Source organism: Lepus europaeus, chromosome 9, assembly GCF_033115175.1.
Source record: "Lepus europaeus isolate LE1 chromosome 9, mLepTim1.pri, whole genome shotgun sequence".
NCBI lineage: Eukaryota > Metazoa > Chordata > Mammalia > Lagomorpha > Leporidae > Lepus > Lepus europaeus.
Window position 1 is genome coordinate 109,479,978 of NC_084835.1, and position 24,407 is coordinate 109,504,384.

The 24,407-nt window shown below is 40.1% G+C and overlaps 1 protein-coding gene across 6 annotated transcripts in view; it reads right to left on the reverse strand.

Annotated features, from left to right (window-relative positions):
* Positions 1–24,407, reverse strand: part of PIGN (phosphatidylinositol glycan anchor biosynthesis class N) — a 149,091-nt gene that overhangs the window by 119,489 nt on the left and 5,195 nt on the right. For 3 of the 6 annotated variants that reach the window (XR_009866831.1, XM_062201760.1, XM_062201762.1), the window contains exons 2-7: positions 19,326–19,566; positions 10,427–10,548; positions 9,878–9,976; positions 7,663–7,769; positions 3,897–4,021; positions 1,171–1,301 (exon numbers count right to left, since the gene is read on the reverse strand). Coding sequence is in view for 5 of the 6 variants with exons in the window: in XM_062201760.1 (XP_062057744.1) it covers positions 1,171–1,301; positions 3,897–4,021; positions 7,663–7,769; positions 9,878–9,976; positions 10,427–10,548; positions 19,326–19,552 (811 nt within the window). In the remaining variant the exon portion in view is untranslated. Of the gene's footprint in view, positions 1–1,170; positions 1,302–3,896; positions 4,022–7,662; positions 7,770–9,877; positions 9,977–10,426; positions 10,549–19,325; positions 19,567–20,594; positions 20,665–24,407 lie in introns of all 6 variants that reach the window. The other 3 variants (XM_062201761.1, XM_062201763.1, XM_062201765.1) reach the window with 3 other exon arrangements.

A 24,407-nucleotide genomic window follows, 5' to 3' on the forward strand; every position in this document is an offset into this window, starting at 1 on the left:
ATTAGAAGATGTATTTCCCTGAGATTCACAAGGCAAGCACAATGTGTACACAGAGAACAACATAAAGGAAAGACTGCGTCTCCACATTGCAAAATGGAAATTACTAAGCTGGGTTCTACTTTATAAAGGGCTTCTTGGGCCGGCGCCGTGGCTCACTTGGTTAATCCTCCACCTGCGGCACCCGGCATCCCATATGGGAGCCGGGTTCTAGTCCCAGCTGCTCCTCTTCCAATCCAGCTCTCTGCTGTGGCCCAGGAGGGCAGTGGAGGATGGCCCAAGTCCTTGGGCCCCTGCACCTACATGGGAGACCAGGAAGAAGCACCTGGCTCCTGGCTTCGGATCACTGCAGTGCCAGCCATAGCAGCCATTTGGGGCGTGAACCAACAGAAGGAAGACCTTTCTCTCTGTCTCTCTCTCTCACTGTCTTTAACTCTGTCAAATAAATAAATAAAAATAAATAAATAAATGGCTTCTTTTAGCTATACCAGTGAGAGTGGCTTTCAAGAAAAGGATCCAGAGACTCTGCTATTTTTGCCACACCTGACCTGGCCTGCACCATTTGCCCCAAGCATGGAAAGTTTCCCCTAAAGCGCTCTCCCAAGTCCTTGGGCTCCTACATCCACTTGGGAAGACCCGGAGGAAGCTCCTGGCTTCAGAATGGTGCAACTCCAGCCATTGTGGCTAATTGGGAAGTGAACTTGTGGATGGAAGATCTCTCTCTCCCTCTGCCTCTCCTTCTCCCTCTGTGTAACTCTGACTTTTAAATAAATAAAATAAATCTTTTTTAAAAAAACTATGGTCAGTGTTGTGGTATAGTGGGTTAAGAATGCCAGTTGGAGCCCCAGCCGTACTACTTCTGATGCAGCAACTTGCTAATGTGCTTGGAAAAGCAATGGAAGAAGGCCTAAGTTGTTGGGCTCCTGCTACCCAAGTGGGAGATCAGATGGAGTTCTAGACTCCTGACTTTAGTCTGGCCCAGTTCCAGCTGTTGCAGCCATCTGGGGAGTGAACCATCGGATGGAATACCTATCTATACTGTTTTTTCCTCTCTATCTATTATTCTACCTTTCAAATAAGTGAAATAGATTTTTAAAACACTGTAAGACTGTTGCAAGATACAGTTACCACTATTTTAATTATAAAGTACATATCACATAAAGATAGACTAACCCCAGTCTGTCATTCCATGGTCAGAGGTAAAGATAAATGTTGTTTTCCCATCATTTCCATAAAAATGTTTAAACATGGACACAATTTCCTTTACTCCATCATCAACTTTTTTAATATTATCCTTATAGTCCCTGTATATAAAGAAACAGAAGAACAAATCAAATTAATTTAGAGAAGTCAAATTTATTCAACATGGGTTTATTATAAAGTCAGGAACCCCTGAAGCACTTTTAGATTTCATCTTTAATTCTTTTTTAAAGATTTATTTTTATTTATTTGAAAGACAGAGTTACAGAGAAAGATAGAGACAGAGAAAAGTCTTCCATCCGCTGGTTCATTCCCCAGATGGGCTGCAATGTCTGGAGCTATGCAGATCCGAAGCCAGGGGCCAGGAGCTTCTTCTGGGTCTCCCATTTGGGTACAGGGGCCCAAGGACTTGGGCCACCTTCTACTGCTTTCCCAGGCCATAGCAGAGAGCTGGATTGGAAGAGGAACAGCCGGGACTAGAACCAGTGCCATATGGGATGCCAGTGCTTCAGGCCAGGGCTTTAACCCACTGTGCCACAGCACTGGCCCCTTCATCTTTAATATTTTAAGATCAGAGTTCTTTAGACTGCTGAAATATTTTTTTCCTTTTAATGAATAAAAAGAACCTAAAATAATTTTCAAAGATGGCTTTAAAGGAGGGTATTGATTAGTAAAAATATTAAGTGAGCTCATTTTTAAGTCCCAAGTGATAGAATAATGACTTTCAAGTTCTCATATTTCATAATGTAAAGTATATAGTTTATATAAATCATGTGACCAGCGAGTGATGTGGCACAATAGGCTAAACCACTGCCTGTGATGCTGTCATCCAGTATGAACACCGGTTCAAGTTCTGGCTGCTCCACTTCTAATTCAGCTCCCTGCCAATGCAACTGGAAAAGCAGCAGAAGATAGCCCAAGTACGTGGGTCCCTGCTACTCAAAGGGGAGACACAGATGGAGTTCCAGGCTCTTGGCTTCAGCCTGGCTTAGCCCCAGCCATTTTGGCCATTTGGGGAGCGAATCAGCTGATAGAAAATTTGTCACTCTCTCAATCTGTTTCTTCCTCTCACTCTGTTTTTTAAATAAGTAAAAATAAATCTTTATGAAAAACATATAAAGCATTGTTTCAAGTGTAACATTTTTATCTCATAAAATGTTTGTGACACAAAATATCATGTTTTAAAATCTCAGATTTAAGCTTTCCATCCATCTGCACAAGGTTGGTTTCATACAAATGTTCTTACCATCAATTAAAATAGTACATCCTATTAAAGAATGAGACATGAAGTATTCATCATTGGCAGCCATCTCAATAGACTAAACAGTTATAGTTAGGCTAATCTGAACTAAAATCAAAATAAAGAATAAAAGAGTGAAAAATATTTTCTCTACAAAAGTGAAAAAACTATTTGCTGTTATATACAAGGCATCCTATGAAATAGAGTATAAAAAACTTAATGCAATTACTTCTAAATACTGATTAAATGAAACATAAGGAATGGCTAATTACTTTTTTTTTTTTTTTTTTTTTTGACAGGCAGAGTGGACAGTGAGAGAGAGAGGCAGAGAGAAAGGTCTTCCTTTGCCGTTGGTTCACCCTCCAATGGCCGCCGCAGCTGGCGCGCTGCGGCCGGCACACCGCGCTGATCCGATGGCAGGAGCCAGGTGCTTCTCCTGGTCTCCCATGGGGTGCAGGGCCCAACCACTTGGGCCATCCTTCACTGCACTCCCTGGCCACAGCAGAGAGCTGGCCTGGAAGAGGGGCAACCAGGACAGAATCCGGTGCCCCGACTGGGACTAGAACCTGGTGTGCTGGCGCCGCATGCGGAGGATTAGCCTAGTGAGCCGCGGCGCCGGCCTAATTACATCTTTTTTGTGATATAAAAACTAATGCTGAAATCAGCATTTGACACAGCTGTTAAGATGAAACTTAGAATGCCTGCATGCCATATCAGAATGCCTGGGTTTGAGTATCATCTCCACTTCCAATTCTAGCTTCCTGCTAATGAGCACCATGGGAGGCAATAAGTGAAGGTTCAAGTACTTCTGTCCAGCCACCACATAGGAGACCTGGACTGAGTTCCAGGCTCCTGGTTTCAGCCTAGTCCAACCTGGCTATTGTAGACATTTGGGGAATGAATCAAAAGATGAAAGATTTCTCTCTCTCTGACTCCATTTTTGTTTCTCTCTGTGTGACTCTCTTTCAAATAGTAACAATAATAAAACATTTAATGTAAAAAACCAAACATTAGTTATTTGTTGTTAAAAGTACAACGGAAATGGCCGGTACCGCGGCTCACTTGGCTAATCTTCCGCCTGTGGCACTGGCACACCGGGTTCTAGTCCCAGTTGGGGCACCGGATTCTGTCCCGGTTGCTCCTCTTCCAGGCCAGCTCTCTGCTGTGGCCTGAGAGGGCAGTGGAGGATGGCCCAGGTCCTTGGGCCCTGCACCCGCATGGGAGACCAGGAGAAGCACCTGGCTCCTGGCTTTGGATCGGCGCAGCGCACTGGCCATAGCGGCCACTTAGGGGGTGAACCAACGGAAACAAGAAGACCTTTCTCTCCATCTCTCTCTCTCTCTCACTAATTCTGCCTGTAAAAAAAAAAAAAAAAAAGTACAACAAAAACATCACAATACTTTAAACAGAATAGCTGCTTCTTTCACAACACTCAATCTGAACACAGCAATAAAATTACCTTGATGATGGCCGATGGGCATGTCCATTTGTATCTATTCCTAATAAATGCAGGAAAAAAACTATTTTTTCTTCATTTATTTTTGAAAACAAAGACTGATTGTTCCTGGCAGTATCAAAGAAGTCCTATATAAAACAAATCAAATAAAAAATTTTAGCTCATTTATTTTATTTAAAAAACAGTACTGATAAAAACATTTAAATTTATACATAGCTAAATATTAAACTATCTTATGCTGTTCAAATTTATACTTAAGATCTACCAACACAAAGATTTTTGATATAAGATCAGATATTTATGTTCAATTGTGTGTGAGCTATTTAGGGGGTTACAATTAGAACATAAAAGGTTATCAAGGCCGGCGCCGTGGCTCAACAGGCTAATCCTCCACCTTGCGGCGCCGGCACACGGGGTTCTAGTCCCAGTCAGGGCACCGGATTCTGTCCCGGTTGCCCCTCTTCCAGGCCAGCTCTCTGCTATGGCCCGGGAGTACAGTGGAGGATGGCCCAAGTGCTTGGGCCTTGCACCCCATGGGAGACCAGGAGAAGCACCTGGCTCCTGCCTTCAGATCAGCGCGGTGCACTGGCCGCCGCCCTCCAGCCGTGGCGGCCATTGGAGGGTGAACCAACGGCAAAGGAAGACCTTTCTCTCTGTCTCTCTCTCTCACTGTCCACTCTGCCTGTCAAAAAAAAAAAAAAAAAAAAAAGGTTATCAAAAGGGGATCAAGATTTTATAAAAATCTCATAACACTGACATGCCATATCTAACTTACTACAATACAGCACACTGAAGATCTTGGCAAGAGACACAAATAAAACTTTAGTAGTGGTAACAGTTTAAAAATGATTTATTATTTTTAAACATATTCAGAGCTAGACAATTTTTCATTGTCGTATCTGCTACCACCCTAGCCCAACCAGAACCTTCCACTTAGAACATTACAAAAGGCCTACTAACTTTGCCCCAAGTAGAATCTGTTTTTTACATCAAGTGATAGGAAAACACTCACAGAATAAAAAGATTTACAAAATCATTAATTTCATAATAAACTGGGTTCACAAAGTCCTTCTAAATTTAATGACTCACCCTGTACTCACAAATACTTTAAAATGTATGTATTCAAATATCTACAGAGGGGGCTGGCGCCATGGCTCACTTGGCTGGTCCGCCACCTGTGGTGCCGGCACCCCATATGGGCACAGGGTTCTAGTCCCGTTTGCTCTTCTTCCAGTCCAGCTCTCTGCTGTGGCCCGGAAAGGCAGTGGAGGATGGCCCAAGTGCTTGGGCGCTTGCACCCGCGTCAAAAACCAGGAGGAAGCACCTGGCTCCTGGCTTCGGATCGGCTGTGGCAGCCATTTTGGGGGTGAACCAATGGAAGGAAGACCTTTCTCTCTGTCTCTCTCTCTCTCACTGTCTAACTCTATCTGTCAAATAAAAAAAAAAATCCACAGAGAGCACTTTTAACTTATTTTAATTAAGTCAGTAGGCTACACCAAGACATATCTTTGCTATATCAATGTTTCTATTTGTAGAATATGTCAATTATTTTTAAAGATTTATTTATTTGAAAGTCAGAGGAGGAGAGAAAGAGAGAGAGAGAGAGAGAGAGAGGTCCTCCACTGGTTCACTCCCCAAATGGCCATAACAACCGGGATTGGGCCAGGCTGAAGCCAACAGCCAGGAGCTTCATCTGGGTCTTCATGTGGGTGGCCGGGGCCCAAGGGCTTGGGCCATCTTTGGCTGCTTTCTCAGACATATTAGCAGGGAGCTGGATTTGAAGTGGAGCTGGCAGGACTCAAACCTGTGCTCATTTGGAATGTCAGAATTGCAAGTGGCTTAACTTGCTACACCACAGCGCTGGCCTCAGAATATGTCAGCTTTTTAAAAGATGTGTTTATTCAAAATAGCCTAAAGAATTTCAAGTAATTCTTCATTGTCCTGAATGTTAAAAATGATAAATAATGGTATTAGAGAAACTACTAATCAAAAATAAAATTTTTAATATATATACCCTGTTACTATTCTAAAACTTCCCCCTATTGTTCATTCATATATATGTTCCACTTAGTCTCTAAGAACTTTTAAACCTGGAAGGAAGTGACAAGCACTTTAAGAAAATGGAGTTAAATTCTAAACATACATTTATAATTTGTTTCATGACTGGTAAAAAATGTTCAGTCATGTTAAAAAGCACTATTCATTCAGCTGGGAAACTGAAATACCAATCCTGCCAAGATCAACGTCTCTCTTATTGTCATATTCCTACTGCCTTTAAAAAAGTTGACCTTCCAGACACGGGTTAGTATGTTCTATGATTCTTTCCCCCAAAAAATTCGGTATAGGTAAGCTTACCATCTTGTACTTTTTCTCACTCCCTTTGTATTCAAAGCACTCATTCATTTCTGTACTCAATAAATATTTACTATGCATCCCAAGAGACTGCTTAATGACTAGCCCAACCTGCTTTCTCTCCTTGAGTAAAAGCCTGTGATACTATAGGATAAGGCACTGCTCAAAACGTAAAACCTACACATTTCCTTTGCTTCTTGCAGGTCTATGTGTTTTTGTGGTTGTGGCTAATGAAATTTAAGTCAAATAGTTCAATTAGAAAGCTATGTGGGGGGGCCAGCGCTATGGCACAGTGCGTTAACGCCATGGCCTGAAGCGCCAGCATCCCATATGGGCGCCGGTTTGAGAACTGGCTGCTCCACTTCCGATCCAGCTCTCTGCTACAGCCTGGGAAAGCAGTAGAAAATGGCCCAAGTCCTTGGGCCCCTGCACCCATGTGGGAGACCGGGAAGAAGCTCCTGGCTCCTGGCTTCGGATCACTGCAGCTCCAGCTGTTTCGGCCAACTGGGGAGTGAACCAGTGGATGGAAGACCCCCCCCCCCCCGCCTCTCCTCTCTCTCTCTGTGTAACTCTGACTTTCAAATAAATAAATAAATCTTTTAAAAAGAAAGAAAGAAAGCTATGTGGATTTAAGGCTCTTTGAAATAAATCTAATTCAGTAGGAGAGAAGGTCCTTTTTGATTCCCCACACTGTTGACCTAATAGCAAGAACTCCAACATTATCTTGGATCATGAATGATCTAGAACATAAAACTCATACTATCTAGGGATAGAGAAGAACTTTTAGAGACTTAGTTTTAATGACGTTATGGAATCACTTATAAGTATCCTAGTCTACAACAATTAACGATTTGGCATTGCCTTTACTGAGGTAGAAGTATTTTTTTTTAATCTTTATTTACTTATTTATTTGAAAAGGCAGAGTTGCAGAGAAAAGAGGAGAGAGAAAGATCTTCCATCTGCTGGTTCCCAAATGGCCAAAACAGCCAGGTTTGGGCAAAGCCAAAGTCAGTAGCCCGGAACTCCATCTGGGTCTACCAAATGGGCGGCAGGGACCCAAGTAGTTGGACCATCTGCTGCTGCTTTAATACAGGTGCATTAACAAAAAAGCTGGAGCAGAAGTGGAGCAGCCAGGACTAGAACAGCTGCTTGTAACCCACTGTACCACAATGTGAGTTAGTGTATTTCTGATTGATATACTTTTAAGTAATTTTTTTCTCTTACCAACTGAACCTAATTTAAGTTTGCTATTAACAGGGTGAAAAAATCATTACCTCTAGATAAATTTTTGGCAGCTGACTAGTAGAAGCAGGAACATATCTTTAAACCTAACATAAACATTTACTAAAAAGTCAAGTTTTTGGTAAATTTGGTAAACTGTAGGTGTTTTGCATATTCACTACTCAAAAGAATGTACCTTAACATTATCAAAAACCCAGGTATCCAGTTTTGTTGCATCATTGGCACCAAAATCCTCTGTTTTAGCATCATAGCTATGTGTATAAACATGATCTCCACTAGCACCTGTAAAGGAAATTTGAAAAATGAAATTAAACTTTTTTAATGATCATAATATATAAGACAGTCACCTAAAGACTGCTGTAAGTAGAATTTTTCACAGAGCTCTCTGTGTTATGATGGGGAAGATAATTAGCATTTATTTATTTTATGTGTCATAGACCATGCTATATATTTTAACATATTCAATTGCCTTTTGTCCTCATAAAAACATATCCCAATTTTAACATATAAATTAATTAACTTGCCAGTGAATTCTTATAAGCAATAAAGCAAATTCAGCAACAAAATTTTATTCCTTTCAAGGTTTAAGGTTGATTAAGTGGGCCTCTAAGAATGTCAAAATCTAAAACAGATGAAGATATTTGGTATATAAACCTTCCTAAGCAAGAAGAAAATTCCAATATTTCACTTCTTTTAGTCATACATTATGTGTATTTTTCTCAACAGAGGGGAATAAATGTTGCTTATTGTCAAACAGCTTGAAGAGGTCAACAGAATAATCTTACCTATTTGAAAGATATTATTAGGAATCTAATTAATTCAGCGCATTTCTGAGTTAGATAGACCCTTCAGGTCATAAGGAAGAGATGATGAAATAATGACAATCTCAGTTCAGCTCTAATGATCCTACTCCACTGCGCAGCCATTTTCCTCCCCATATCCCAAGTGAAAAGATCTGAATGAGTTTGCTGATTACCATAAGAAATGGAACATTCCTACTGGACTGCATTAAATAAAGGCACTGCTCTTGTCTTACCAGGTAGAGCCTAAAGGAGGAGGTAAATTTAGTAATTCATAGCCACTTAACCCACCCTCACTGCCACCAAAAGCCACTACCACAGCCCTCCAACCAAAAGCTAAATCACTTTCCAAAGAAGGAAATATATAAAAGGCAAGCAATTTGAGATTTTTATCTGCTCAGTAAAATAATGCTCCATGAATATATGTAAAACTGAGTATTAATTTTTCTTTCTAAATACATAATAATCTTCAATTATTCCAATTATTATACCTTTACTCATGGCTAAGCATAATGTTAAAAACACCACTAAGTGAAATGATTATCTGCTCCCGATAAAAAGTGCTTAATAACATGAAATTTATCCAACTGATTTTAGAAAATATAGATGAATTTTCTAATTAAGGAAAGTCTTTCAATTGCAAATTCAGATACATAAACAAATATAACAAATTCAAATGCAAAACATTAATAAATTCTGGGAGCGGCACCGTGGCATAGAGGGTAAAGTCGCTGCCTGTGGTGTTGGCATCCCATATGAGCACTGGTTGGAGACCTGGCTGTTCCACTTCCAATCCAGCTCTCTGCTATGGCCTGGGAAAGCAGTAGAAGATGGCCCAGGTCCTTGGGCCCCTGCACCTGGAAGAAGCTCCTAGCTCCTAGCTCCTAGCTCCTAGCTTCGGATCAGCACAGCTCCAGCCACTGTGGCCAACTGGGGAGTGAATGAACCAGTGGATGGAAGACCTCTCTCTTTCTCTGCCTCTCTTTCTCTCTCTGTGTAACTCTGACTTTTAAATAAATAATAAATCTTTCAAAAAATATAAAATAAAAGCATTAATAAATTTCAAAATGTTAAATGCTATGTATCAGTGCCAAAATATATGGCATAGTGAGTATGCTAAAATAGGAATTACAAATTTTTGCATTTAGGGGTGGGTGTTTAGCCTAGCAGTTAAAATGCCTACATCCCATATATCAGAATGCCTGGGTTCAATACTCAACTCCAACTTCTGACTACAGCTTCCTACTAATGCAGATCCCAGGAGGCAATGATGATGGCTCTAGTAACTAAATTCCTACCATCCAAATGGGAGACCTGGACTGAATTCCCATCTACCAACTTCAGCCCAACCTAGGCCCAGTCACTGTGGGCATTTAGAAAGTGAACCAATAGAGTGAAGAAGGAAAACTCATTGCCAATTAAACTGATGTGTCAATATATTATAATTTATACCTCTATTTCAGAGCTGCTCTAAAGATGAAAGTATGAATCTGAAAATCAGTAAAGTTATGTGGAGGTAATATAAAAAATACTACCAGATTGGTTTATTATCTATTTTCTACTTGAGGAAATATAATCAATTACTCTTACCTTTAGCAAACATAGGCAAGATATCTGGGCTTCCCCAGCTCCATGTATATTTGCTTTCATTGAAAAGGGAATCAAATTCTACAGGATTTTCTTTCCAACCTTCAGGTAGTTAAGAGAAAAAGCAAGCAATAATAAAAATATGTATATTTGGTTAAATCAGCCACTCCCAAAATTACAGTCCAAATAATATTAGTTGGAGAAAAATACAAAATAGTTTGTTACGTATATTATACCATTATCTTACAAAAAGAGTAATAATATACTTATTACTAAACTACAAAATCACTTTTGCACTTTTAAGAGGTCTAGGAGAACTTGGATTCATCCAACCGTGCTCCTTTGATAGCAAAGAATGATGAAAGACTAAAGCTTAACTCTAAATTGATACCAGGGTATATCAATTAAATTTTAGTTTGTGTTAAATACAGTAAAATTCTTGTCAACATATCTCAAAACACACTTTCCACTCTATGACATGATTTAGTGGTGAAGAATCAATATTTGTATGACAAATTTTTCATTTAACAAAAATGTCTAAATAGACAATACCTTTGGCCACGGCACTGACGTCCTCATAAAATCCAGCTATGAGGGCAACATGACCTGGACGTGACTCTGTTGGCACACGTGTATGAGAAATTCCCCAGCTGCCTTCGTACATTATGATATTCCTAAAAGATATTACACACAAGTAAACAACATAAACTATGATTGCATAAACTCAGAAGGCTTCAGAAAAATACAACTATTACAGAAACAAAATCAAAAGTCAAAATTTAAGAAATAAAAGAATCTTTAAAATTCCAGCTGACCTCATTCCTAGTCCTCTCACCTACTGAATGCAGTGGCTGGCGTGAGCACAGGCGAGACCAACAAAGAATCACCCAACCACTGTATGCGATTCTGAAACAAAATATACCTTTGTGGGGTCAACACTGTGACATAGTAGGGAAAGCCCCCACTTGCGATGCCAGCATCCCATAGGGGTGCCAGTTCATGTCCTGCCTGCTCCACTTCTGATCCAGTTCCCTTGAGAAAAGCAGTGGGGGATGGCCCCCCTCCACCCACATGGGAGTCCTAGAAGAAGCTCTTGGCTCCTAGCTTTGACCTGGCCCAGCTCAGGCCATTGCAGCCATATGGGGAGTTAACCAGCAAATGGAACATGTCTGACTCTCCTCTGTGTAACTCTGACTTTCAAACAAATAAAAAAAAAAAAAAAAAAAACTTTGTTGTCTTAAGCCATAAAACATTGAGTTGGCATTTTACATAGTGATAACCGATAAACATCATATTAAGACGACATTCTTAAATTTAATTACGTACGACAAGTGGTACTGCGGTTATGCATGAGAAAATCTGTTTTTAAAAGGCATGTTGTGGGCCGGCGCCGTGGCTCAGTAGGCTAATCCTCCGCCTTGCAGCGCCGGCACACTGGGTTCTAGTCCCGGTCGGGGCACCGATCCTGTCCCGGTTGCCCCTTTTCCAGCCCAGCTCTCTGCTGTGGCCAGGGAGTGCAGTGGAGGATGGCCCAAGTCCTTGGGCCCTGCACCCCATGGGAGACCAGGAGAAGCACCTGGCTCCTGCCATCGGAACAGCACGGTGCGCCGGCCGCAGCGCACCTACCGCGGTGGCCATTGGAGGGTGAACCAATGGCAAAAAGGAAGACCTTTCTCTCTGTCTCCCTCTACTGTCCACTCTGCCTGTCAAAAATTAAAAAAAAAAAAAAAAAAAAAAAAGCCAGGTTGTGGCCGGCGCCGTGGCTCATTAGGCTAATCCTCCGCCTGCGGCGCCGGCACACCAGGTTCTAGTCCTGGTGGGGGCGCTGGATTCTGTCCCGGTTGACCCTCTTCCAGGCCAGCTCTCTGCTGTGGCCTGGGAGTGCAGTGGAGGATGTCCCAAGTCCTTGGGCCCTGCACCCACATGGGAGACCAGGAAAAGCACCTGGCTCCTACCATCGGATCAGCACTGTGCGCTGGCTGCAGCATGCCGGCCGCCATTGGGGGGTGAAACAACGGAAAAAGGAAGACCTTTCTCTCTGCTTCTCTCTCTCACTGTCCACTCTGCCTGTCAAAAAAAAAAAAAAAAAAAAAAAAGACATGTTGTAGTCTTTAAGGGTGAAGTGTCTCAATGTCTTGCTTTCAAATTTTTCAGGAAAAAAATAATTAAAACTAGGAGTACACATGTATACACCTGTGTGTTGGGAGAATGCAAAAATTGATAACATTAAACTGTTAAACTAGGTTAAGGTTATACGGTTTATCATGTAATTCCTTCAACTTTTGTGTAGTTGAAATATTCTTAAAATAAAAAAATTAAGAGGGGGTAGACTGCTCTTAAAAAATTCAAACTATGGCCGGCGCCGTGGCTTAACAGGCTAATCCTCCGCCTTGCGGCGCTGGCACACTGGTTTCTAGTCCCGGTTGGGGCACCGGATTTTATCCCGGTTGCCACTCTTCCAGGCCAGCTCTCTGCTATGGCCCGGGAAGGCAGTGGAGGATGGTCCAGGTCCTTGAACCCTGCACGCGCATGGGAGACCAGGAGAAGCACCTGGCTCCTGGCTTCAGATCAGCACGATGTGCCGGCCGCAGCGGCCATTGGAGGGTGAACCAATGGCAAAAAGGAAGACCTTTCTCTTTGTCTCTCTCTCTCACTATCCACTCTGCCTGTAAAAAAAAAAAAAAAAAAAAAAAATTCAAACTATGTTCCTATATTTGAGATTGAAGCAGGCGAAAAGTTTCTTTTGCTTAAATGTATCAACATTTACGTTATATCACCGTGTTTTGTAAAATTTGGACAGAAAGCAAAATTACCAGCACTGCTATGGGGGAAAGCCCTACAAAGCAAGTTATAAAACACGGAAAACATCAATAACATTTTTTCAAGATAAATGCTTGATTCTCAACACATTCTGAAGAAAAAATGTATAAGCACAAGTGAAAGTTTTCAATGTTTATTTATTTGAAAGGCAGAGGGAACGAAAGAGAGACAGAGATCTTCCATTTGATGGTTCACTCCAGAAATGCCCACAATGGTCGAGTGTTGGGCTAGACTGAAGCAGGCAACCAGGAACTCAGTGCATGTTTCCCACATTGGTGGCAGGAAGCCAGCTACTTGAGCCATTACCTGCTGCCTCCCAGAGTTTGTATTAGGAGGAAGCTGGAACTGACATTGAAGCCAGGATCTGAACCCAGGCACTGCAATGTGCAGGCATCCCAAGCAACAACTTAATCTTTGTGCCAAATGTCTAACCCCCAGGTTAAGTTCTTTGAACTCACCCCCAAATGAAACCAAATTTGGTAAAATACACACAGAATGGTAAATAGTTGAAAAATCATGGGACTAGATATTAAGGGAGAAATTTTCTTTTTAAAATAATTGTTCTAATATACATAAAGATTGTATACTAATTTAACAATTAACATTCTTATGTATGATGTCAGGGGTCACCTGAGGCTGCCTAGACCATAGAAGCCTTTTGTTTTTTTGTTTTTTGTTTTTTGTGGTTTTTTTTGACAGGCAGAGTGGATAGTGAGAGAGAGAGACAGAGAGAAAGGTCTTCCTTTTTGCCATTGGTTCACCCTCCAATGGCCGCTGCAGCCCGCGCATCGTGCTGATCTGAAGCCAGGAGCCAGGTGTTTCTCCTGGTCTCCCATGCGGGTGCAGGGCCCAAGGACTTGGGCCATCCTCCACTGCCTTCCCGGGCCATAGCAGAGAGCTGGCCTGGAAGAGGGGCAACCGGGATAAAATCCGGTGCCCCAACCGGGACTAGAACCCAGAGTGCCAGCGCCGCAAGGCAGAGGATTAGCCTGTTAAGCCACGGTGCCGGCAATAGAAGCCTTTTGAATCCACAAACTCCATCAGTATTTAGACAAAGCCATAAACAAAGTGGAAGTTCTCTCCTCCATTCAGAGAAAAGCACATCCTTCTTTGGTGGAAACTTCTTTCCACTAGGGTCTCACCCACAGAGGTCCTTCATGTCAGACATTTTTTGCTATAGTGTCCTGGCTTTCCATGCCTGAAATAGTCTTGTGGGCTTTTCTGAAGTCAGAGTGCTACTTAAAGCAATTGTCATTCTGACTCTGCTGTATGGACTGCTTCCCATATTGGAGCACTTACTCCTTTTTAATTCCATCTATTATTATTACCAGACACTTAATAATATCTAAATGATCACTTTAATACTTAATCCTACCCATAAGATCACATTAACACTTAAAATGCTAATTTTTACCAACAGCTTAAGGGGATTTGGGGTCCCATGGCAAGTTTTTTAAACTGTATCCTTAGAAGTAAGCCTGTAGGAATGTATGCAGAACTATACAGGTCTACAGTTACAAACTTCATACACTTCATAATTATAACTTCAGGAACAGGGTGATTCTTCCCACTGTGCCCGCCCTCCCAACCCTCTTCCTCCTCCTTATCTTATTCCCACTCATATTTTTTACTAAGATCTATTTTCTTTTTTTTTTTTAAAGATTTATTTATAAGTCAGAGTTACACAGAGAGAGGAGAGGTCTTCCATCCACTGGTTCATTCCCCGGTAGGCCGCAATGGCCAGAGCTGAGCTGATCTGAAGCCAGGAGCCAGGAGCCAGGAGCTTCTTCCGGGTCCCCCACACGGGTGCAGGGGCCCAAGGACTTGGGCCATTTTCTACTGCTTTCCCAGGCCATAGCAGAGAGCTGGATCAGAAGTGGAGCAGCCGGGTCTCCAACTGGCACCCTATGGATGCCAGCATTGCAGGTGGCACCTTTACCCTTAATACCACCGTGCCGGCCCCCAGATCTATTTTCAATTAACTTTATACACATATGATTAACTCTATATTAAGTAAAGACTTCAACAAATAATATTAAAAAAAAAAAAAAACTGTTCCTCAACAGTCAAGACAAGGGCTGTTCAAGTCATTGCTTCTCAAAGTATCAATTTCACTTCTACAGATTGCCTTTTAGGTGCTCTATTAGTTATCACAGCTCAGGGAGAACATATGGTATTTGTCCCCTTGCAACTGGCTTATTTCACTCAGTATGATGCTTTCCAGATACAAATGATTGGATTTCACTTTTTTTTTTTTTACTGCTGTGTAGTATTCCAGGGTGTACATATTACATAATTTCTTTATCCAGTCTTCAGTTGACAGGCATTTGGGTTAATTCCGTATGTTAGCTATTGTGAATTGACCTATAATAAACATAGGGGTGCAGATAACTCTTTCATATGCTGATTTCATTTCCCTTGGGTAAATTACCAGGAGGGGGATGGATGGGTCATATGGTAGGTCTATATTCAGATTTCTGAGGTATCTCCATACTGTCTTCCATAGTGGTTTTACCAGTTTACAGTCCAACCAACAGTGGATTAGGGTACCTTTCACCTACATCCTCATCAACATTTGTTGTTTGTTGATTTCTGTATGAAAACCATTCTAATGGGGGTGAGTGAAACCTCACTGTGGTTTTGATTTACATTTCCCTGACAGCTAGTAATCCTCAGCATTTTTTCATGGTGTGTTGGCCATTCCTCTTTTGAGAAATGTCTGTTTAGTCTTATGCCCATTTCTTAACTGGGTTGTTAGTTTTCTTGTTGTTGAGTTTCTTGATCTCTTTATATATTCTGGTTATTAATCCTTTATCAGTTATATAGTTTGCAAATAATTTCTTTTATTCTGTCAGTTGCCTCTTCACTTCGCTGAGTATTTCTTTTGCAGTACAGAAGCTTCTCAATTTGATGTAACCCCCTTGTCAATTCTGGCTTTGTGCTTCTGAAGTCTTTTTCAAGAACTCTGCCTATGCCAATGTTTTGCAGGGTTTCCCAATGTTCTCTAATAACTTGATAGAATTGGGTTGTAGATATAGGTCTTCAATACATTTGGAGTGGATTTTTGTATAATATGTAAGTTAGGGGTCTTCCTTCCTACTTTTGCATGTGGAAATCCAGTTTTCCCAGCATTTATTGAAGAGATTAGTATGCATTTTTTATTAACAAGTAATAACTACATATTTATGGGAAACAGTGTGTTATTTCCAGTCTTTCATACAGCATTTACTGGCCAAATCACAGTGATTAACATTTCCATGTCCTCTTACTTCTTTATGTTTGGATCCTTCAAGTCTGCCTCTTCTAATTCTTCATAAAATATATAATAGGTCTAATGGGTTATTGCAAACTACAGCACCTCACTGCTGTGGAACCCTAGAACATATTCCTTCCATCCAACTGTAGTTTGGTACCCACTATCCAACTTCCTTGTATCCTCCCGGCCCTCTGTCTCCAAGAACTTTCTTACTTCTTCAGTTATATGATGAAAACTGAACTTAAACAGAAGGGGATATAAATAATTTAGAGTGTTTCTACGTAAAAACATTAATTTAGGTCCTACTTAGTTTAGAGGTAGCTTGAAGAGTCCTGAAATTGTAATCATAATGTGGTTTACAAATAGAGCATATGAACTGCTTGGGCCCTTGGGCCACAGTGTTTCCAACATAAAGACTCAAAGGACATGTGGGGGCTGGTGCTGTGGCATAGCAGGTAAGGCTGCCACAATACCGGCATCCCATATGGGTGCCGGTTCAAGTCTCAGCTGCACCACTTCCGATCCAGCTCTCTGCTATGGCCTGGGAAAGCAGTAGAGGATGGCCCAAGTCCTTGGGCCCCTGCACCTGTGTGGGGGACCTGGAGGAAGCTCCTGGCTCCCAGCTTTGGATTGGCTCAGCTCCAGCCGTTGTAGCCAATTGTGGGGTAAAGCAGCAGATGGAAGACCTCTCTCTGTGCCTCTCCTTCTCTCTCTGTGTAACTCTTTTTTTTTTTTTAAAGACTTATTTATTTATTTATTTGAAAGTCAGAGTTACACAGAGAGAGGAGAGGCAGAGAGAGAGGTCTTCCATCCGATGGTTCACTCCCCAGATGGCTGCAACAGCCTGAGCTGTGCCAATCCGAAGCCAGGAGCCAGGAGTTTCTTCTGGATCTCCCACACGGGTGCAGGAGCCCAAGGACTTGGGCCATCTTCTACTGCTTTCCCAGGCCATAGCAGAGAGCTGGATTGGAAGAGGAACAGCCAGGACTAGAACCAACACCCATATGGGATGCCGGCGCTTTAGGCCAGGGCATTAACTCGCTGCACCACAGCACCAGCCCCTCTGTCTAACTCTTTCAAATAAATAAATAAATCTTAAAAAAAAAGGGGGGAGGGGGACATGTGGCCAATGTTCTAGCACACTGGTTTGAGTCCTGGATGCTCTGCCATTGTGGCCATCTGGGAAGACAAACAGTAGATGGAAGATCTTTTTTCTCTCTACTTTTTCTCTCTCAAATAAATCAATCTTTAAAAAGGAAAAAAACCTAAAGGAGAAACAAGTGCTACTCGAAAAGTTAGACTTTTCCTTTACAACCAGTACATTTTTATTCTATCAATTCTGAAAGGAGTTAATTCTTTTCCTTTGGCACCAAGAAATTCAAACAAATATGTCACCCAAACATTTTAATTATTTGTAGGAATTTATCTTATACATTTTTGCATTCTACAGTGGTTTGATCTTACTAGTATTTCCCTGTTGATCCATATTGTTCACTTGTTAATTTTCATCCTTTAACACAAGCATATATATATTTCTTTGAGCTACTATTAATTTATGTCTGGAAATTCAACACAGCATTCAAGTTTATTCATTCTTCTAGCACTCAGCAAATATATATTAACTGCTGACTGTTTGTTTTGGAAATTAGATATAAAGTAGTAGTTTAGTCCCAGACTTCATGGAATTTGCCAGATAAGTACTATAAAGAAAAACAAAGAGCCTAGGATTGAGACACAGCAGGTAAAGCTGCCACCTGCAATGCTGGCAAACCATATGGGTGCTGCTGGTTTGTGTCCCAGGTATTCCACTTCCAATCCAGTTCCCTGCTGATGGCCCAGAAAAAGCAGAAGATGGCCTCTGTATTTGGGCCCTGCAACCCACATGGAGGTCTGGAAGAAGCCCCTGGTTCTTGGCTTTGGCCTGGCACAGCTCCAGCCAATATAGCCATATAGGGAGTGGCCAGCGGATGGAAGATTTCTCTCTCTTCCTCTCTCTCTACCTCTCTGCAATTTTGAATTTCAAATAAATAAATAAATCTTAAAAAAAAAAAAAAGAACAGCAAAATCAAATAGAGTAAAGGGATAGAAGGTAATGACAGCAGGTAGGAATGATGAAGTTAGGATATTTTAAATGTCCTCTGGAATCTGATTTTAATTTCCCATAACAGCATTAGGAAGGGCTTTTGAGAGGCTTGTCAAAAACCAGAAAAGAACAATTGTTAATAGGAGCCTCATAAGTCCAAAAAATTAAATATTTCTTTTCAAAAGTCAGTTAACAGAAACCACAGTTAAATTGGGGGCCGGTTGTGTGGCACAGCAGGTTAAAGCCCTGGCCTGATGTGCTGGCATCCCATTGGGGTGCCAGTTCTAATTCCAGCTGCTCCTCTTCCAATCCAGCTCTCTGCTACGGCCTGGGAAAGCAATAGAAGATGGCCCAAGTGCTTGGGCCCCTGCACCCACATGGGAGACCCGGAAGAAGCTCCTGACTCCTGGCTTCAGATTGGCGCAGCTCCGGCTGTTGTGGCCATTTGGGGAGTGAACCAACAAAAAGAAGACTTTTCTCTCTGTCTCTCCCTCTTACTGTCTTTAATTCTACCTCTCAAATAAATTTAAAAAAAATTAAATTGTGATATAAACTTAGCAAGGCTTTCTACTTTTATAGAAGGCTGTATTTTAATTTGAATTTTATATTGTGCAAACATAATAATTCATTAATTCATTCTTGTCATTATTTTAACAGTTAGCAGGCTTACTTTTTATTTTTTTAATTTATTTGAAGGCAGAGTTACAGAAAGAGAGAGAGGTCTTCCATCCATTAGTTCATTTCCCAAATGGACACAGTGGCCAGGACTGGGCTAGGCTGAAGCTAGGAACCTGGAGCTTCTTTCAGGTCTCTCACATGGGTGCAGGGGCCTAAGGAATTGGGCCATCTTCTGCTGCTTTCTCAGATGCATTAGCAGGGAGCTGGATTGGAAGTGGAGCAGCTGGGCTCCATATGGGATGCTGCTGCCCCAGACAGAGGCTTAACCTGCTATACCACAACACCACTCCCTATAAGCTTATTTTTCAAGAAAAAGATAATATAGTGAAGTATGAGCCCAGATTGGGAAATTAGACAAGTTAACCAAAGAATTTAAAGCTATATATTTGGATTGTGTCATATCAGCTTATACAACAGTAGAAATAATACCTAGAAGGAAATGAATTGGAATTCAAGTACTAATCTTGAAGACAGAGGCAAATGTACAAGTGTTCTATTCTCGTTCTTATCATCACTACTGTGCTCAATATGAGATAAAGAATGATATGTTGCTATTTATTTGATCTCAGGATAACATTTCTATGAGATATCTCTGTATCATTTGACACACTTACCTTAAAAATGGTGCTCTAGAATTTCCGTTTTCATCTAACTCATAAAGCGCATCTGCTCGCAGGCCATCAGCAACAAATAGCACTAATCTTTTTGCTGGAGGAGGCAATGGTGTAAACTGAGGAGTCATTCCATGAACCAAAGGAGATGTAAAATAAATGTCAAAGATAGAGACGAAGAACACAAAATGTACAAATAATCCCAAAGTAAAGAACAGCAGCATATTCATTGTGACTAATTAATCTACAAAAAGAAAAAAAGAAAGAGGGAATAAAATTAAACTGGGTTAAGACTTAATGTAATCCTCTGTATTTCACATATTTTGATGACTACATGTAGACTGGACATACATTTTAAAATATAACTGATAACTTCATTTTCACTTATTGTGGTAACAATAAACACTTCTAATAGAGATAATACTGAAATAAAATACATCATAATAAGTATAATAAGTAATTAGGAGGGGTCTGCACTGGGGTGTAGTAGGCTAAGCCTCTGCCTGCAGCACCGGCACCCTGTATGTATACCAGTTCATGTCCTGGCTGCTCTACTTATAGCTTGAGAAAGCAGCAGAAGATAGCGCAAGGCTTGGGCCCCTGCGCTAGTGTGGGAGAGTAGAAGGAAGGTCTGGCTCCTGGCTACGGACTGGCTTGGCTCCAGCCACTGAGGCCACTTAGGGAGTGAACCAGTGGATGGAAGACTTTTCTGTCTCTCCCTCTCTCTGTCTGTAACTCTACCTCTCAAATAAATACATAAAATCTTTTTAAAAAAAATACATAATTAGGACCAGTAAATTACTTGCGATAAATCTAAGTGCAAACTAAACTCATAAACAAAGAGCTAAATCAATCCTAATGTGAGTTAGGGTTTAATCAAATCAAATTCTACATAGAATAGAAAATATCACTCATCCTACTCTTGGTTATCCAGCATTTTAGTTCCCTGAATCAATTTTTTTCCCTGAGTCAATTTTAAAGAAAGATTACATTTCTTCATTCAATAAAAATATTCTATGCACATAGAATGTATATGGTTGTGTGCTGGGTTACTACAGAGAACACTAAGAAGACATTCTCACAGATCTGATGAGTTTCTAAACATTTAAGGAAGGAAAAATAAGCAAAGTAAAATATGTAAATAATATTGTAAGACAGTATGCCACTAAACTGCCAAGATCAAATACTCTACAGGATGATTTTTCAAATCAGGCTATAATTTCCTTTGGTTAGTGAATCTCTCTGCAGATTAAAGGGGAGAAAAGTACTCACTCTGAGTAAGTGTTTCCTTCTCTTGCATCCCTGAGTTCCAATTACATAGCAAGCACCATCTTAATGACGTCTGTCCAAATATTAAAATAAAATCAATCACTAGTTTATAACTTGCTCTGGTGGTCTTTCACCTGTACTAGCATTGCTGGTGCTTTTACTTCTTCCCCCAAATTTTTCAAATCACTGCGATAAAACTTAAATAAACAATTCAGTGAATGTTAAATGCTAAATTATCCAACATGCTTGCTAAGTAATTTTCAATATATTGGTGTTATTTCCTTAAATATAATTCTTAATGTAAAATTAAAGGCTCAGATTGTGTGGATTCTTTAGAAGCTTTGAGTTTATTGCAAGTCCTACTAAAAATGTATGAGTAACTGTTGTCCCAATTCTCAAAGTTCTGAAAATTAACATTAATATTTTCAGTGCTTCAGTCATGTTGGGGTATTTTAAGTTTATTTTGATTTGCCTGCCAGCTACTAAGAATGTGTACTCATTTCCATTCTATAGTTCTCCATGACTTGCTATTTTGTCTTAATACAGTGGAGGCCCTTTGGACAAGATAGCCCCTACTGTTTCAGAGACTACATATAGGCCCCAATGAAAAGGACTACTACCCTTCCAATAATAAACCTCACCCAACTGTATCTTTCTGTTGAAGATACCCTTCATAACATTTTCAAAGCTAATTCTTGCATGGTGTTCAAGTCCATGAAGAAGCCTGTATTAGCTGTCTTTGTGGCACATGACATTTTTTTTTCCCAAACAATTTCGTTTCCAGAGCATTTGTTTTCAGTCGATTAGTTATCTCACAAAATATGATGATGAAGAAATGTGAAAGTATTTATATTCTAAATGTACTCTTTAGATGATTTATCATCATCTAAAAAGATCTATCTTTTAAGGAACAAATACATATATTTTTAAAACCTCACTTTGCAAGGCCGGCGCTGTGGCGCAGCGGGTTAACGCCCTGGCCTGAAGTGCCTGCATCCCATATGGGTGTTGGTTCTAGTCCTGGCTGCTCCTCTTCCAACCCAGCTCTCTGCTATGGCCTGGGAAAGTAGTAGAAGATGGCCCAAGTCCTTGGGCCCCTGCACCCGTGTGGGAGACCCGGAAGAAGCTGCTGGCTCCTGGCTTCAGATGGGCGCAGCTCTCCTCTCTCTGTGTAACTCTGACTTTCAAATACATAAATCTTTAAAAAAAAAAAAAAAGACAAATAAAACTTCACTTCACTCAAGACTGAGGGAGTTCCTGGGACAGGAGTCTTTCATGTTTTTTGTTTTAAAAAAAAGTTAAAAATTCACATAACCTTTACCATTTTAAGTATAAAGTTCACAATTTCAAGTATATTCACATTGTTATATAACCAATATCCAGAACTTTTGCATCTTGTAAAACTCTACACTGATTAAACAACTCCCCATTTCCTTTTTAGCCCCTGACGATCAGTCTCTATTTTCTGTTTCCATGAGTTTGATTATTCTTGATATTACATATAAGTGAAACCATACAACATATGTCCTCCTATGACTGGCTTATTTCACTTAGAATAACGTCCTAAAGGTTCATCTATATAGCAGCATAGGAAGAATTTCCTGCTCACTATTGTATAACTTGTCTATTCAGAGAATAGGAAGTCACTAGATATTTCTTGATGAATTATTAAATAAATGGCAAAGCATTTTTGGCTAAGATGAATCTTGCTTCAATTCAATAACATTTATTCAAAACCTACTATTGATAACATTAAATACAGAAAAATGAGTAGACCTGGTCTGTTTTCTTGATGTTTACAGAAAAGCACAAAAACAAACACAGGTCAGTATAACAGATTTTAGACACAGAAGGGCAGCAAAGGACAGGAAATAAATCCAACCAAGGAAAGGCTTTGAATAATAATTAACAGTTAACCAAAGCTTCAAAAATATGTGGAATATTAGATAATCAAAAGTTGCAAGCAAAATGTATTATCTCCTAGCTCACTTCTCAGATCCTAAAAGTAACCTATCAATGTATGGTTGTTTTTTTTTTAATGGATATTAAATACAAACTAACTTTAGTTGCAACTGTTTTTTTCCTTTTGGGTATAATGGCATTCTGTTAGAGTAGATTCCACTTAAACAAGTGTCAATTATTTTATGCCAACAGTCGGGGCCGGTGCCATGGCTCACTTGGTTGGTCCTCCACCTGTGGTGCCGGCATCCCATATGGGCGCCGGGTTCTAGTCCCGGTTGCTCCTCTTCCAATCCAGCTCTCTGCTGTGGCCCAGGATGGCAGTGGAGGATGGCCCAGGTGCTTGGGCCCCTGCACCTGCATGGGAGACCAGGAGGAAGCACCTGGTTCCTGGCTTCGGATCGGTGCAGCACCAGCCGTAGTGGGGAGTGAACCAACAGAAGGAAGACCTTTCTCTCTGTCTATAACTCTACCTGTCAAATAAAAATTTTATGCCAATAGTCTTACTAATGTTTTTATGATGCATTCTAACAAACAGAATGTATTTTTAATTTTGAATTAACTTTATTTATATTTTAAAAAGGACCAATTTTTACATCTTTTGATAACATACACACACATACAACCACTCTCAGAATCAAGATGTGGAACATTTTTGTCACTCCACGAAGTTCCCTGCTCTCCCTCTCCAGTCAATTCCTGCCCTAACCATAAGCAATCACAGTTATCTCACAATGTCTATGGGAGACTGATTCCAGGTACCCCCACACCCAAGGATATATGAATCTCCAGATGCTCCAAAGTCCTTCCATAAAATGGTGTAGCTTTTGCATTCAACCTAAGCACACCTTCCTGTACACTTTAAATCAATTCTAGTTACTTATAACATGTAATTTAATGTAAATGCTGTATGAACAATTGTTATATTGCACTTTTTAGGGAACAATATGAAAAATGTCTGTACATGTTTAATGCAGACATAATTTTTTCCCTATTATTTTCAATCTGTGGTTGGTTGAATCCTTGTATGGAGAACCCAAAGATATTATACATATATAGCTAGATATATACACTTAATTTTAAAGTTTGTTCACAGTATCTTTTGTTAAAATAAAGTTTTAGACTAATAAAATATAATTCATCAAACAATCCTTTCTGGAATAAGTTTGTGTCTTGTGGAAGAAATATATATGTCACATCTAATAGTTTTCAGAGTTTTGCTTTACACCTTTCATCATTTAGAATTTACTGTACATGGTATTAAGACAGAGATCAAAGTTTATGTTTTCAATCTACTGAGAAGTATTGGTACATCTACAAATTTATAATTTACTAAAATAAATTCTACATCATAAATAAACACAGGTAAAAAACTTCAAAAATCAAATATTGGTTTTCACTATTTGTAATAATAAAAATCAGAAATACCAAACAATAGGGAATAAATTACTGATTCACAATGAAATACCATATAGCACTGAAGACAAATTAAGCCACACTTGTGACAAGGCTACATCTCACAAATATAAGGATTAAAAGGAAAAATTTTACAGGCATTTGCCTTTTGCTCCCAACACAGCCAAACATTTCAAAAAGGCTAATGTGACTGCCTAATGCTCAAACAACTTAATTTAAAACCTTTTCATTACCTTAGAAAGATCTCACTTTGATATCTAATTGTAAAAAGTGTGATAACTATTTTTAGTCGTTTTCTGTGGTGTTTCCACTCAATGGACTTTGTTAACCACACTTTATTTTTTATAGGCTTTCTTCTCTTCAGTTCTGTGATTACTGCTTTCATTTTCAACCTACTTCTCTTACGTAGGATAGTCTCTGTTTGGTCACTGAACTTTGGAG